The following is a 14982-nucleotide window of genomic DNA, read 5'->3' on the forward strand; positions in this document are numbered from 1 at the left end:
TTGAGTTATTTTCAGAAGACAGTAAATAAATACTCTACACAAGCAGCACATTGACTACTCTAAAATCTATTCAAGTTTCATTTCTATAGTATTGTCCCTTGAGATTTCCTAAAAGGTTTGCTGAAATGTGAGGGGTGTACTCAATTTTGTGAGATACTTCTAAATACTGTAACAATCTTCACTAATGACTTTGTCTTTTTATTTAGTCACGTTATATGAAAAATAACTTGTATCAATAAATATATCAAAAGTGTCACTGGCAAAACTTTGTTATCTTTTATTATTGGTCTCTAATTCTTCTAGTCTCTACCAGTGGAGGAAGTAGGCTTGGATCTTTTTACCAAGTAAAAGTAATAATACCATAATGAAAACGTGTTTAATTACATATGTACAGTACTTAAATACTATTTTAAATAGGCCTAAGTAAAGTATTCATCAAAATGTACTAAACGTGAAACTACTCATTATGCAAAATGGCCCTATATAAAGTGTTATAATTATATAAATGATTGGAATATTGCTTTGTTGTAACGTAGCGTTTTATGCAGAATGGGCTCACACTGTGTACACCGGACGCGGCCGTTGTCGCTCGCGTCGCAACAGCTGTTTACCCAGGACCCTGGTATAAGCGCCCGTCACAAAGCAGAATGAGGCATCAGTTTACTGTCGGAGATTTGTCGCTTGCAATGCGCCACATCCAGTGTAGACAACTTCACTGATTATTATGGGTTCAACTCTCTTTTGTCGAATCGCACCGCTCGCGTCCGGTGTCTTGGTCTGGCAGTAGTAAGAGCGGTGTCTTAAAGGTAAGTTGCTAGTTACCAGTGCCGTGGTGGCTTGAGTCTGTTGAATGGTGATTTAATGCTACGTTGTTACCTAGTTAGTGAGACACTATGCTATAAAGTCAATGAACTATGTTCTGTAAGAAAAAAAAGGTTCATATCGGCGGCATATCTGCGCCATAAAAGCTGATACCGATATATCTGCGACAGGCTCATATCGGCCGATAAAATCGGCAGATCGATAAATCAGACGGGCTCTAGTCTTCACCAAATGAATGCACACAAAATGACGTGAAATCACAAGCGAACTTGAACTAAGTTACGTGTTATTCAGAATGTGACAAGTTGTGGACTCACTCTTCCTGGAGCATGAACCTGCCTAATCGACAATCAATACGTTTTATCGATTAAATGTATTTTCAACAATGAATTGATCATCGATTAATTGTTAACATCCCTAATTGAATTAATAGAATGTTAAACAAATGAGAAAGTTACGCCTATATAGCTGCTGTGTGCAAACTGATAAACAAAACGCATGCTTGTCAAACGCACTTTTTCACAGACATTGCTGGGAAGTTTGTAGTTCGGTCGGATATGTCAATAGCAAAGAATGTAAAACAAGGCACATATTACTAACGTTAACTGATGGTAAAAAGAAATAGAGCGCTCACTTTTTTTTTCATACTCTTGATTGCTGATCGTTCACTCGGCACATATGCGTCATTTAGATCAAAACTAAACTTACATCGTAAGTAAAAACTTTAACTGTTGCGTGATTTATGTATAACGAGTGGTTCCCTACATTATTACAGAATGTTTACAGGACAAAAAGTTTACCGTGCGCAAACATCCGAAGTGCGCGTCCAGAAAGCCTCGTCTCAGACTTCCTTATCTTTGTTCTATTGTATTTATTTGTGCTATTTGTAATTGGATTATTTGTTCTTATTGTATTACTGACTCTTCATTTTCAATACCGATACCTTGACTTACCGATACCAATTTTATGAAATCCGTTTTAACAAGATCACATTACATATTACCTAAAAAACCTTTGATTAAATTTTTTCATTTTGAAGATTTTTTTTTTTACACACTCAGACTCATATAGGCCACTGGGGGGCGGAATATATGCCTTGTGCTCAAGCACAAACATAAAGCTGCTGCAAAGCACCGGCAAAAGTAGCCTAACACCGTGTCCTAACTACACGCAACGCGCAATAAAAGTTACCTTTCCCTGTTAATCAGAATTTTTGTCCTAACCAGCCGTGACGGCGACACGCGACGAGACTATTTTAGAAACGGTTTCTATTTTTTGGCGACGTCGCGGCTGGAACAAAAAACACAAAGTGTGGCAATGATAATCTCAGGTACTGTTTATGTGCTTTATTTAATATTAAAAGCATGCGTTGTAACTTTGAATATCATTTAGTGCTCCCAGCTTTGTAGCTGTAAAAGCAATAATGGATATTTCACCTCAGATCTTGAAATTAAACAAATGGAAACAAGAACGTTCAAACTGTGAAAAAAGTGTATTCTTTGACAGATTATTTTAGTAACTCAGTAGCCTATATATTTTTTTATAATGTTTAAATGGTGTAATATTTGTGAATTTGATTATGTAGCCTACTTATCCATTTTCTTGGGAGTGCCGTCAAGATTATTCTCTGGTGCTGTGCACTTGCCGTGAGACTCCGCCCACACGCTGTTCTGATTGGTTGTGGGTTTTGATTGATTTTGACGCATCTCGCATCTAGTGTGGACAGACAAATTATTTGTCGCTGGAATCTTACCGCATCGCGTCTGGTTAGGACACGGTGTAATGATAATGAATGTGTCGGGGGGGAAAATAGCTAGGAGACATTTTAATTGTTTATTAATAAACTACTGTTGGCTGCAAAGATGAAGTTGACGTTGCTGACTCGTCATCTCCGCAGTATAGTGAATGCGCGCGCCTATAGTGAGAAATGCACCTTTCGTTTGGATTACATACCATAGAGTAGGCCTATTTGTTTTCGATTTGAATTGGTTCATTTAAAAGACATTTCAAGCTTTCTATATGCCTATTTCTCATGTCTGTGAGGCAAGTAGCCTTTACGCTGAGTTTTGGTTCATTTGTGACACGCTCCAGTTCTGACTAATCTGTCTGCTCCAACTGTCTGATCTTAATTTTTTTCTCTGCACTGTCTAGTGCTTCATCAGATTTGTCGTGTTGCCGGTCTTGGCAGCAATTATATTGTCACAAATATTGCATTGCACACTGTTGGCATCGAGCCTGGTGAAATGTAGCCACACTTTTGATCTTTTCCACTTTTTTTTACATCTATCGGGGTTGGGATGCTTACAGACTACACCCTCACGTGTAAGCTATGTCTCTGGGTTTACCGGCATAAACTAGTGTTTTTCCTTGATGCCTCGCCACAGCCAGTCATGCTGCATGCTTATTGGCTCACTGACGTTGGTGAGATTAACCCCTTGGGTATCAAAATTTGGTACCGAACAAGAAGACATTTTTTGATGTCTGAAACAAATGAAATCAATGAATATGATTCAATATTCTATTGGTTTCTCTAATATATTTTAAAAATACAGGTATCGGCGAGTACCAAAAATGAAAGTATTGGTATCGGCCTAATTGTAGATAAAGTGGTATTGGTGCATCCCTAATATTAATAATGAATAAATTAAACACACTAAAGAACTTATCAGTAGTTTTTAATCATTGCCAAATCAGTGTTGTGACGTTTAAAAAGAATTACCAGCAATGCCTTGGCAACCATCCACAATACATCAACTTCTGCATGTACAAGTGACAATTAAATTTTTTTCATGTGGATGAACAATTGTTCTCCCAAATTGTCATTTTGAGCATGGCTTTATGCAGAACAAAACGTGTTCTTTCTGATGTTGATTCTGAAAACAGCAGGTGTCTTGTCTTGTTCGGTGTACAGAGTGGAGTGTTCACCTGTGGATCAGACTGGCTTCACTGCAGTCTAATTGGCATCTCCATAGTGATAGAATAGCACTGTCGCATTTCCCGTCAGAAATGGTTTAAAAACACTTTGAGGTAAATGAGGCTCATCCTTGTCCCATGTCGGTGTTTTTCTCTTCTCACGTTTGTGATTTAAAAATCACAGCATTTGCATTATACATATATTATTAGAGTAAAAGCCTTGCAAATAAGAACAGGGAATGCAGGTTTCATGATTATTTTGCACTTTCATCCCAAGCGTAAATTAAACGCATTTGTAAATTGTAACTTTTGTAACCTTAAGTTGTAACCTTTTTGTAACTGTTGTCAGTTTAATCACATGCGAGTGAATTTAGATAAAGGGTTTTTAGAACAAATGCTGTATACATATAATCACCATCAGCATAAGCACAGTACATTTATTTATATTAAATATGAAATGAATGTAATTTTATATCATAAATTCTCATATTTTGATTTCATTATAGCTATTAGCTACAATAAATTATTCATTCAAAGAATTGGACCTCTTGCAAAGTCTAAAAACAAATGAAAGTATCCATCTTATCTTTTTAAACTGAATTGCTCTTTCTTTTTAGGACTCAGTGACAGAGTTTAGGACCGACGTGAGGTGAATATTGCATTATTCACTGTAAGCACTTTTATAATAAAAGGTGGTGATTCGCTGTCAACCCGTAGCCTTCATAAAATCATCTTCAAGATGTGCAAGACAAAAAACTGATTATCCATCAGGATCTGACCCTGATCCTTGATCAGCACTCTATCCCACATGTAAAGACACTTTTATGTGAATAATGATGACTTAGCACTTTAGATTCATTTATGCAGTTTATAATACCAATGAAAGTTTCCATATAAAGTCTTGCACTCACCTCTTTGTCATGATCATTCCTCTTCTCCTACCCCCAGTTAGAGTTCGATATTGGATGGTGTACAGGATGCTGTTTTATTCTTTCATTCTCCTTTCACATATACCTTTTTACTGTCACACACATACTCCTTTCACATACATATATACATTTCTACTTTCTACAGTAAGATGAATTCAGCTGTTCCTCTTCTGTTAAATATGAAATCCTTAGAGATGGAGGCTTATCTGTTACAGAGTGCTGAATGCTGCATTTGTCAAGTTTACATTACAAACATTTCTGAACAGGTGGCCCCCCCCCCCCCCCCCCCGTAAATCTAAACGTTTTTCTGATGCAAAACTTCTATTTTGAAAGACATATGCGAATGCTGTTGATTCAGATGTCAGGCTAAACTGTATGTCAGTGCCATTATTCTGTTATTTTCGTAACTTGTTACGAAAGAAAGTCTCTCACCCTTAGGCCCTGTTTACATCTGGTGTTAAGATGCGTTTTGGTCGATCGGATCACAAGTGGACGAGGTAGACTCGTTTACACCTGGCTTTTAAATTCGTCTCTTTTGTCCACTTTCAACCACTTCTGTACTGATTTCTTTGAGGAGAGGGTCTATGGGTAGGTAAACGTATGGGTTTTACCAGATATTACGATCTTATGGACAAATAAGCACGCACAATTTACATATGAACACAAAAGGAGACTATTGAAAAACATAGGCCTGTGGAGAACATCTGCTTTCGTTTCTGCTCTGATAGCTGCAAGACCATGCCAAACAATGTGAGTGCGTGTTAGAAATCAGGAATGGTGAGAGAACATTGTGCTTGGTATGTTTTTCATCTCAAACCATCTTCAGCCGACAAAGTTTAAGTCCTGTCTGGCTAGCGCACTTCTCACAATGTTTAGGTCAGTAGCCGCTCTTTTGCATATTTGACCACATGAGAGTTTACACTACGAAAGCAATCTGGTCAAATGCGTTTTCGACTACCTCTGGAAGTGGATCGAAAGTGGACAAGCTCAAAAAGTTTTTGACCGTTTACACCTGTCTTTAGCATCAATCACTTGTGATCCGATCGACCAAAACGCATCAATACCAGGTACTCAAGCACACACTCTTTAATTGTGCGCAAATGTGGAGGTGCACGCTGTGTACTGTAAAAGAGCAAATTAAATTACGAGCGTGTAGTAGCCTAAGTCATGAAATTACCTGAAAGTACCAATGAATTACCTAACTTGTATGTCGTGTGTTAGCTGGGAAGGATTTGCATGCGGGTATGGTGTTTATTCAATTAATCAGGATCAGTGTCCATATGTTTCAAATCTTGACAAATAAATTTGCTTGGCTCAGATTCCTAAAAATTTGGGCCTTGGCTTAATGACCATGGGGAAATATGGGTCCCATGGCCAAACCAGTTGAGAAACCATGTTGGACACACTACTAATAATAATAACAAACATAAATTCGCATTCACAGTGCTTTTATTAAGGTATTGTAGGAAACTCAGAAGCGAAGACCAGGAGACTCTTCAGCAGGATTCTTTATTGAGAACACGAGCTGTCGGTAGCTGCAGTCATCAAGTCTAACTAAGGCAGTGTACGTTGTAGTTTATATAGATTTTAGTGGACAGTGCTTGGATATGGAGACAAAACCTGCAAATGAAGTATCCAGGTTTAGGAACCCGTCCTAGAGTGTGACCATTCCTAATCCAATCAGCATAACTATTCAAAGACTGGGACAGGGGCTCCAAGAGACAAAGGGTGAGAGTCTCAGTAATCTGACTCATTTAACTTACAATAGAGAGAACAGGACTGGCAGGAATCTCTTGCTGGAAACTTTGCTTAACAGCTGATATCATCATCATAACCTTAAATGCTGAATTCAATGTACCCTACCTTAGTTTTTCATGTTATGTAAGGACATGAGATCAGCAGATCTTAAACAGATTCTTAAATTTGTAATCCCACAGTATCGTTCACCCAAAAAGGAGAATTCTGTCATTTGCTCACCAAATGCTGTTGCAAACCTGTATAATTTTCTTTATTCTGTGGAATAAAGATGGTCATAGAACGAAAGGCAATGGGATCTAATGTTGTTCATAAATTCTATTTGCCATACATAAGCAATAGAAATGCTTCTGTGGTGCTTTCTGTGTTGTACTTTGCGGTTGACATTAGTTTATTTGCCTTGATCCCAGGTGAGTCTGGCTCTGTGGTACTGAACGTCTGCCTTACCCGAGACTCAACGCTCCCCCTCCCCCAACCTCCCTGCCACCCTGCCCTACGCCCCACACACCCCTAACCCAGTATGAACGAGGTCAGCATCGTCAGAGAGGGCTGGCTCCACAAGAGAGGTGAGCACTGCTTACTCAATCATTCATCAGGACAGTCTGTATCATAAATTTGAATTGTAAACACTGATTTGTTGTCTGTCTTTTTCTTTATTTTCCCCCGGTGATGCTTTCATCCTCTTGTCATCTACTTCCTTGTATCTCTTCCTCCTCCTGTCTGCAGGTGAATATATTAAGACTTGGAGGCCCCGGTATTTCATCCTAAAGAGTGATGGCTCTTTCATCGGCTACAAGGAGAAGCCTGAGACGTCAGACCATAATCAGCCGCCTCTTAACAACTTTTCCGTCGCAGGTCTGTCACAGTGCTGCCTCACTTCATGCAAACCAGATTGTGTAATATTCTAAAATATGGCTCCCTTAGTTGGTTTATTATTTCTTACTTGCCAATTATCATTTACAGAAACTGTTGCTAAGGCAAGGGGTGTATTATTTATATCTATATATATCTATATATTATATTATATTATATTATACTACTTATTTATATCTATATCTATATCTATATCTATATATATATATCTTTATTCGTTTGTCTGACCAATAGGAAATGGAGTCAGTGTTCAACAATACTTTTTATAGACTTTAATTTGACAAAAGTGGCAAAGAAATTACACAATTTACACATTTAACACACATCACACATTTAACTAAAGTGTACATACGAATGTTTTAAAAAGTATGAAAAAAAACACACTATAAACTACAATTTGACCAAAAAGGAAAGAATTCATTAAAAAAATTACTTGTTCTTGTTATTTCATTATTATAAATTTTTTTGGTAACACTTTATTTTACAGTGTCTTTCTTACACACGTTACATGTAGTTATTATAGTAATTACTATAAATTGTGCTTAATTACATGGAACTAACCTAATCCTAACCCGATAGTAAGTACTTGTAGTTAATTATTATTACTCAGTACTTAAATGTATAATTACACGATAAGACGGATACCTTAAAATAAAGTGTAACTATGAGGGGCCGTACAAGCCAAAATCCATTCTTCTACTGTCACACACATACATTCTCCTTTCACATACATACATTTCTACTGTCACACACATACATTCTCCTTTCACATACATACATTTCTACTGTCACACACACACATTCTCCTTTCACATATACCTTTCTACTGTCACACACATACATACTCCTTTCACATACATACATACATACATTTCTACTGTCACACACATGCATACATTTCTACTCTCACACACACTTAGGCCTCGTTTACACTGCAGGTCTTGATGCCCAATTCTGATTTGTTGCCTATATCCGTCAGTTTACACGTTCTTTCAATTGTGACCCATATCCGATTCATGTGTTTACACTTGCCATACTATCTGAAACATTGCACATGCTTAAAGGGTTAAATTATCTTGCACAGATGGACGAACGCAAAATATGATTGATGCTAGCTCTGCGATATATGCGAAGTTCGTCAAACATCACCATGATTATGAGTCGGAGGAGGACGAAAAGTGCCATCATTTCAGCCTGTGCATATGCTTCAGTTATTGTGTGCGAGAGATCTCAGAACTGGTAGGAGCATATTGTGGCGGGCTTTAACGAGAAGCAGTGGGTCCGAAATTTTAGGATGAGCAAGCCAACCTTTGATATGTTGTCAACGTTTGTCCACATTCCTCTCCTACGACGACACGTTTCGTCTGCCATCCGTCCTTTTGCAGAAGAGCGTCGGGGTTTCTCACGTCATTAAACCGCGGAGACGTTGCCTAATGCCTCATAAAAAATCCGATCTGCCTGTTTACATAAGTCGCATTGGCACATATCCGATTTATTTCTAATTTATTTCCACATATGAATGAGGCCTGAAACCAATCTGGAAATATTCACATACATTTCTATACGCACATACACATACATTCTCCTTTCACATACATGCATTTCTACTGTCACACACATGCATACTACTTTCACATGCATACATTTCTACTCTCTCACACACACTTACTTTCTCCTTTCATATATATATATATCAGGGATGGAAATTAACTTTTTTGTCCACCGGCCACTGTGGCTGGTGGATTTCAAAATCTACCAGCCACTCAATGTTTTTACCAGCCACTTTCTTGTTTTTAACCGACAATGTGTAACTGCATGTGAAAATTAATACTACAAGATCTACAATACTTAAGCAGTTTATTTAATCTCAAGTCTCAATGAAATACTGACATTTTCTCTTTCTCTCTTATATATATATTTCTCTTTTTTACCTGGATGTGGCATTTGAATGATTCGTGGTCTTTTATGGCTTCCAGTTTTAGGTTTTTAGTCCCAACAATGAAACTAGGGCTGGGCGATATGGACCAAAAGTCATATCCCGATTATTTAGGCTGAATATCGATATACGATATATATCCCGATATTTTTTCTGCAAAGTGAGAGCAAATGTTCAGTCAAAGTCAAAGCCAAATATGACATGTCACAAGTAGTTTTATTGAAACCGGCTATTTCCACACACACAAGTACTGTCCCCCTTTACTTAACATAAATTGTAAGAATATGACTAATAGTAAAGACTAGTACTAATATATAAACATTAGGCCTATGCTAAAGCTATTAAATAGCAGTTCCAAACTAGTTTTTGTTAATACAATGTTGGTATGAGCCACTAGAGTCATTTAAAAATATAAAAAATAACACAAAGAAAAATAAAGTGGCATTTTGGGGTTAATATGGAAACGACAGTTACCATGGTGAATACACAATATTAACAATAACTGTTAATGAACCATGGAAACTGCTCCTGATGAATAGTATGAAAATCATCCCTGCATTACTTTTATTTTGTGTAATTTACAACGTAACGGCGTTGCATGCTCGTAGTTTATTTTGCACTTTATATACAGTGAGGCGATACACAGCGCGCGCCGCCGCATTTGCGCGTGCATTTGAAGAGTGTTCGCTATGAGAACAGGATAACGGCTGACGTGACAGGACAAGAAAGTCCGTTTTTCTGAGGTGAAAGACTTTATTTCAGCGTACACTTATGTCCTCTAAAAGTGTCCGCCGTCTGTGTGAAACAGTATATTTTTATTTACCCGCCACGGTGGCCGGTAGGTGAAGCGAATTTACCCGCCACAACACAAAATCACCCGCATTTGGCTGGTGGCGGGTGCTAATTTCCATCCCTGATATATATATATATATTATTATATATATTTTTTTGGTATCCATTACTTCCTCTTTAAGCAGGAAGTCACACTCGGAAGTACATATGCAAGACTTAAGTTCTTCATCACAACTTTACAGTGATGCTATTCAAAGTAATCCTGTTTTCTTTTCAAGTACAGTTTTTAATTTTTGTAGTAAGTAACAATGAACATGAAATCAGACCATTTTTTAATAATGTGCTGGAATGTATTGACCAAATGCAAAGAGAACAGATTATTTTGTGCATGATAGGCTGCATTGAGAGCTCTGTGATCACATTCAAACCCTATGTGGATTTCTCTCAGTCTTATATGGATGTCTAAATGTCAAGTCAAGTTTATTTGTATAGCGCTTTTCACAATACAGATTGTATCAAAGCAGCTTCACAGTATTAAATTAAAATAATACAACAAAGTTTGTTTCAAGAGGAATTTATTGATTGATAAAATTAAATTAAATATCCCCAACTGAGCAAGCCAAAGGCAACAGTGGCAAGGAACCGAAAAACTCCATCAAGTGACCTAATGGTGTCCTAAAACTCCATCAGGTGACCTAATGGAGAAAAAAAAACCTTGGGAGAACCCAGGCTCAGTCGGGGGCCAGTTCTCCTCTGGCATTTATGAGCTAGAGGCCGGATTGTAGTTTGAACTGTAGGATTATATGAATGCCTGGCTGAAGAGATGCGACTTTAATCTAGTTTTAAACTGGGAGAGCGAGTCTGAGCAACGAACAGTATCAGGAAGACTATTCCAGAGTTTTGGAGCCAAATGTGAAAATGCTCTCCCTCCTTTGGTGGTTCTGGATATCCTAGGTATGACCAAAAGCCTTGAATTTAGTGATCTTAAAGAGCGCGATGGATTATAGGGCGATAGAAGATCCGTTAAATAGACTGGAGCTAAGCCGTTTAGGGCTTTATAAGTCAGTAGCAATATCTTATAATTAATACGGAACTTTATAGGTAACCAATGCAGTGATGATAAAATCGGTGTTATATGATCATATTTTCTTGATCTCGTAAGAACTCTAGCGGCGGCATTTTGGACTAACTGTAGCTTGTTTATTGAGGATGCAGGACAACCAGCTAATAAGGCATTACAGTAATCCAGTCTCGAGGTCATGAATGCATGAACTAACTTTTCTGCATCAGAAACTGATAGCATATTACGTAGCTTAGCAATGTTTCTAAGGTGGAAAAAGGCTGTTTTTGTAACATATGAAGTCACTGCCAGCTATTTCAACACTGTGAAACAAAAACAAATTTATTGTTGTCTTTGTTGAATTTGCAGATTGTACAGTGTGTGACAGAAATAAAAATGATATGTGCCACCAGAAAAACAGCCTCTTCTGTGTGTGCAACAGGACATAACTGTTCTCAGACCTGATTCTTTGTCTGGATTCATAAGCAGTCTGCACTACATTTATGCACAGACTGCTTATGAATCCAGACAAAGAATCAGGTCTGAGAACAGTTATGTCCTGTTGCACTCACAGAAGAGGCTGTTTTTCTGGTGGCACATATCATTTTTATTTCTGTCACACACTGTACAATCTGCAAATTCAACAAAGACAACAATAAATTTGTTTTTGTTTCACAGTGTTGAAATAGCTGGCAGTGACTTCGTCAAAAAGTGAAATACTCTTTCAATAAACTCACATTACACATTTATCTGATACTGTATTGTCACAGAAAATGAAAGTGTATTCCACCAAATAAAACAATACTGACATAAATAACATTTCAGTAATCAGGTAATTCAAGTAATCACTCAATTAACATACACCAACTCTATACAAGCACTTAACGTAGTAACTGTAAACTCTCTTTACAAAAACATTGAGTGCACTGAAAATTAATCTCTTTTAAACATTGTCAAGTCGCAATCACCCACACGACATCTGACAGCGCGGCCGCGGACATCCGTAGCTAGTCGGATGAAAAAAGTTCTCTCGCTTCTGTTCCTGAATTGACTGTAATCATAGTAATAGGCGTAAACCAAATTTTTTTTGCCAGCTAGCTTGACCGTGTATTTTCAAACCGCGGCTGTCTTGACCGCAGTCCGGTGACCCCGATCGTGCCAGACCTGCCTTCCATTTCCATTATACGCCTTCCGTTGCCACTATACTCTCTCACACATACATACATTATTCTCATACACACATTTTTTTCAGACATCCATACATTTTCTTCTTACATTTATTATTTATAATATTAAATGCATACTTTGAATACATTTACATAAGAGTAAAATGTATATATGTGAGAGTAGAAATGTATGTGTGTGAGAGTAGAAATGTATGTGTGAGAGTAGAAATGTATGTGTGTGAGAGTAGAAATGTATGTGTGTGAGAGTAGAAATGTATGTATGTGAAATGAGAATTTATGTGTGTGAGAGTAGAAATGTATGTGTATGTGAAAGGAGAATTTATGTGTGTGAGAGAGAGTAGAAATGTATGTGTATGTGAAAGGAGAATTTATGTGTGTGAGAGAGAGTAGAAATGTATGTGTATGTGAAAGGAGAATTTATGTGTGTGAGAGTAGATATGTATGTGAAAGGAGAATGTATGTGAGTGTGAGAGTAGAAATGTATCTATTTCAAAGGAGAATGTATGTGTGTGAGAGTAGAATAATTAATTTTGGCTTGTTTGGCTCTTCATAGTAACCTTTTTTTTTTTTTTTTATCAATGTTGGTTGGTCTGGTGTTTCAATCTCCCAACCTGGAAAACAGTGTATTCAGTCAAAAATAACCTCCCAATTAAGACAGCAAGAGGCACAGATCAAATCACAGTTCACTTTTAATATATGGTGTTTAGAATTTTTTGACCCATTCAAGAAATTTAAATCCCAAATAAAAAGTTTTAAAACTGTAACATCCTTTGCAGAGTGTCAGCTGATGAAGACTGAACGACCTCGGCCGAACACGTTTGTCATCCGCTGCTTGCAGTGGACCACTGTTATTGAGCGCACCTTCCACGTGGATAGCAATGCTGAAAGGTGAGGAGATGAGATGGAGAGTCCTGCTAGAATCAGTGACTGAGTGAATGAATGAATGGAAGAGAGAGAAAGCTTAAGCAGATGTTGAATGGTATTTACTGGGAAAGCAGATTTGGTTCTATTAACTGGATTTTTGCCAATCCAAACAGGATATTATTCACTGCCTGTTGCTTAAAATGAACCTTAAACTAGGTGAAAAACATTTCGGTGGAAATAGGAGTTGTGTTTAGGTCATTTTGTGACTAAAAAGCCCAAGTCTTCCAAAAGGATAGGAATCGGGTACATGAGTTCAGCGTAGGATCACACAAAATAACAAGAGGAAATCTAACCTGCTTTGCTACTTAGATTTAACAAATTACTAATATGATTTCATCTTGATGTCTATGCAGAGAGGAGTGGATTCGTGCCATCCAGGCTGTGGCCAATGGGCTCAAGTCCCGGGAAGAGGAGGAGCCAATGGACATCAACTTTGGCTCCCCTGGAGACAACAGCCTGGAGGGGATGGAGGCAGCGATCGCAAAATCCCGCACCAAAGTGGTGAGTGCCTTGCCTCAACGTGTAGCCACATTCTGGTTGTTTGGGTAACATTCACTTCTCTTTAAGTAACCTCCTCATTTGTCTGCTGTCCCAAGCAACCAATTTCCTGCATAGCTGTGCTAATTTCATGTCTCTGGTGTGTAACCTTGTACTCACTCTTGTCAAGTAATAGAATTTTATCTTATATCAATATTTCATATCCAGTTATCATCATGTAGTAGCCATGTAATTAATACACACACAAAAAATAATAATTAAGAGTAAAAATTTGTTCCTCATTTTTTGGAGGTCTCCTACAATAGGTTTACATGCATCCAAGGTCAAAAAACACTTACATTTTACATAATATACATTGCAGCATCACCTCTTTTCTCACAGTGTCTGAAACGGTTCAATCAAGGATCCAGATCCTTTTCAAGAGCCTACTTTGCTCTGATTGGTCAGATGGCCCATTCTGTTGTGATTGGTCTACTCTTCAGAGTACAGCGCATGTTGGAAATGAAGCAGCCATTACCATGTATGAATTTCTGCTCCGGAGTCTATTTTAGCTGCGCTGCTCACGCTCAATTAAAGTGAAAAGCACACTTTTGATAGACAAAATAAATATGATTTCACACAAAAAGTGCTCAATGCACAGAATAAGCATGTCTAGTGTTTTTACAAGAATTGGAGTGTCAATTGTTCTGATCATATTTTAATAGGATTTTATGACAGAAAAAACATACATATGACATAAAAACATACAAGAAAAGAAAACCGTGATAATTACACGCATATTATGAATAGACAATTTAGACCTAAGTTGAAATTGCTTAATCGTCATGTCAATTTTATTACAAATATTCAACAAGTTGAATATAATGAGTAAAAACAAAGACGTTGAGAGAACTTGCCCATTGTTTGAAATGGTGCTTTTGTCTGCCTTCAAGAGGAACAGCACATTCTATATTGAAGTATGACTGAAACGACATGATCGGAGCTGCTTTCATGGGTGTTTGTTGTTTTCCATTTAAATGCAAATGTTGTACACATGTTAACAAACTTTCAAGACTATCAAGTTTATAAATGACCAACTTCTAAAAACAAATTTATAGTTGACTTTGTAAAGAAATGCTCCGCTTTGGAGCCGCTGCTGTGACGCTGTACAAATGCTTCCAGTGTGAATAGTCTCGCGAGTCTGCAGCTGCAATGATGTAGTTACGCTAACACAAGCTTGCGGTGTGAAACTGTCATGAGTTGTCATTCTTTGGAAGTGCGTACAACGTGGATTTGCAGTGCAGAAAACGGCAC

At 37.6% G+C, this 14982-nt stretch overlaps 1 protein-coding gene across 1 annotated transcript in view; it reads left to right on the forward strand.

Annotated features, from left to right (window-relative positions):
* akt2 (v-akt murine thymoma viral oncogene homolog 2) overlaps positions 1-14982 on the forward strand; it is a 32569-nt gene that overhangs the window by 7391 nt on the left and 10196 nt on the right. Inside the window, exons 2-5 of the mRNA XM_082183024.1 lie at positions 6830-6985; positions 7146-7274; positions 13044-13155; positions 13545-13692. Coding sequence (XP_082039150.1) covers positions 6940-6985; positions 7146-7274; positions 13044-13155; positions 13545-13692 — 435 coding nt within the window. The 5' untranslated portion in view covers positions 6830-6939. The remainder of the gene's footprint in view (positions 1-6829; positions 6986-7145; positions 7275-13043; positions 13156-13544; positions 13693-14982) is intronic.

Source organism: Leuciscus leuciscus (genome assembly GCF_965113295.1).
Source record: "Leuciscus leuciscus genome assembly, chromosome: 10".
Classification (NCBI taxonomy): Eukaryota; Metazoa; Chordata; class Actinopteri; order Cypriniformes; family Leuciscidae; genus Leuciscus; species Leuciscus leuciscus.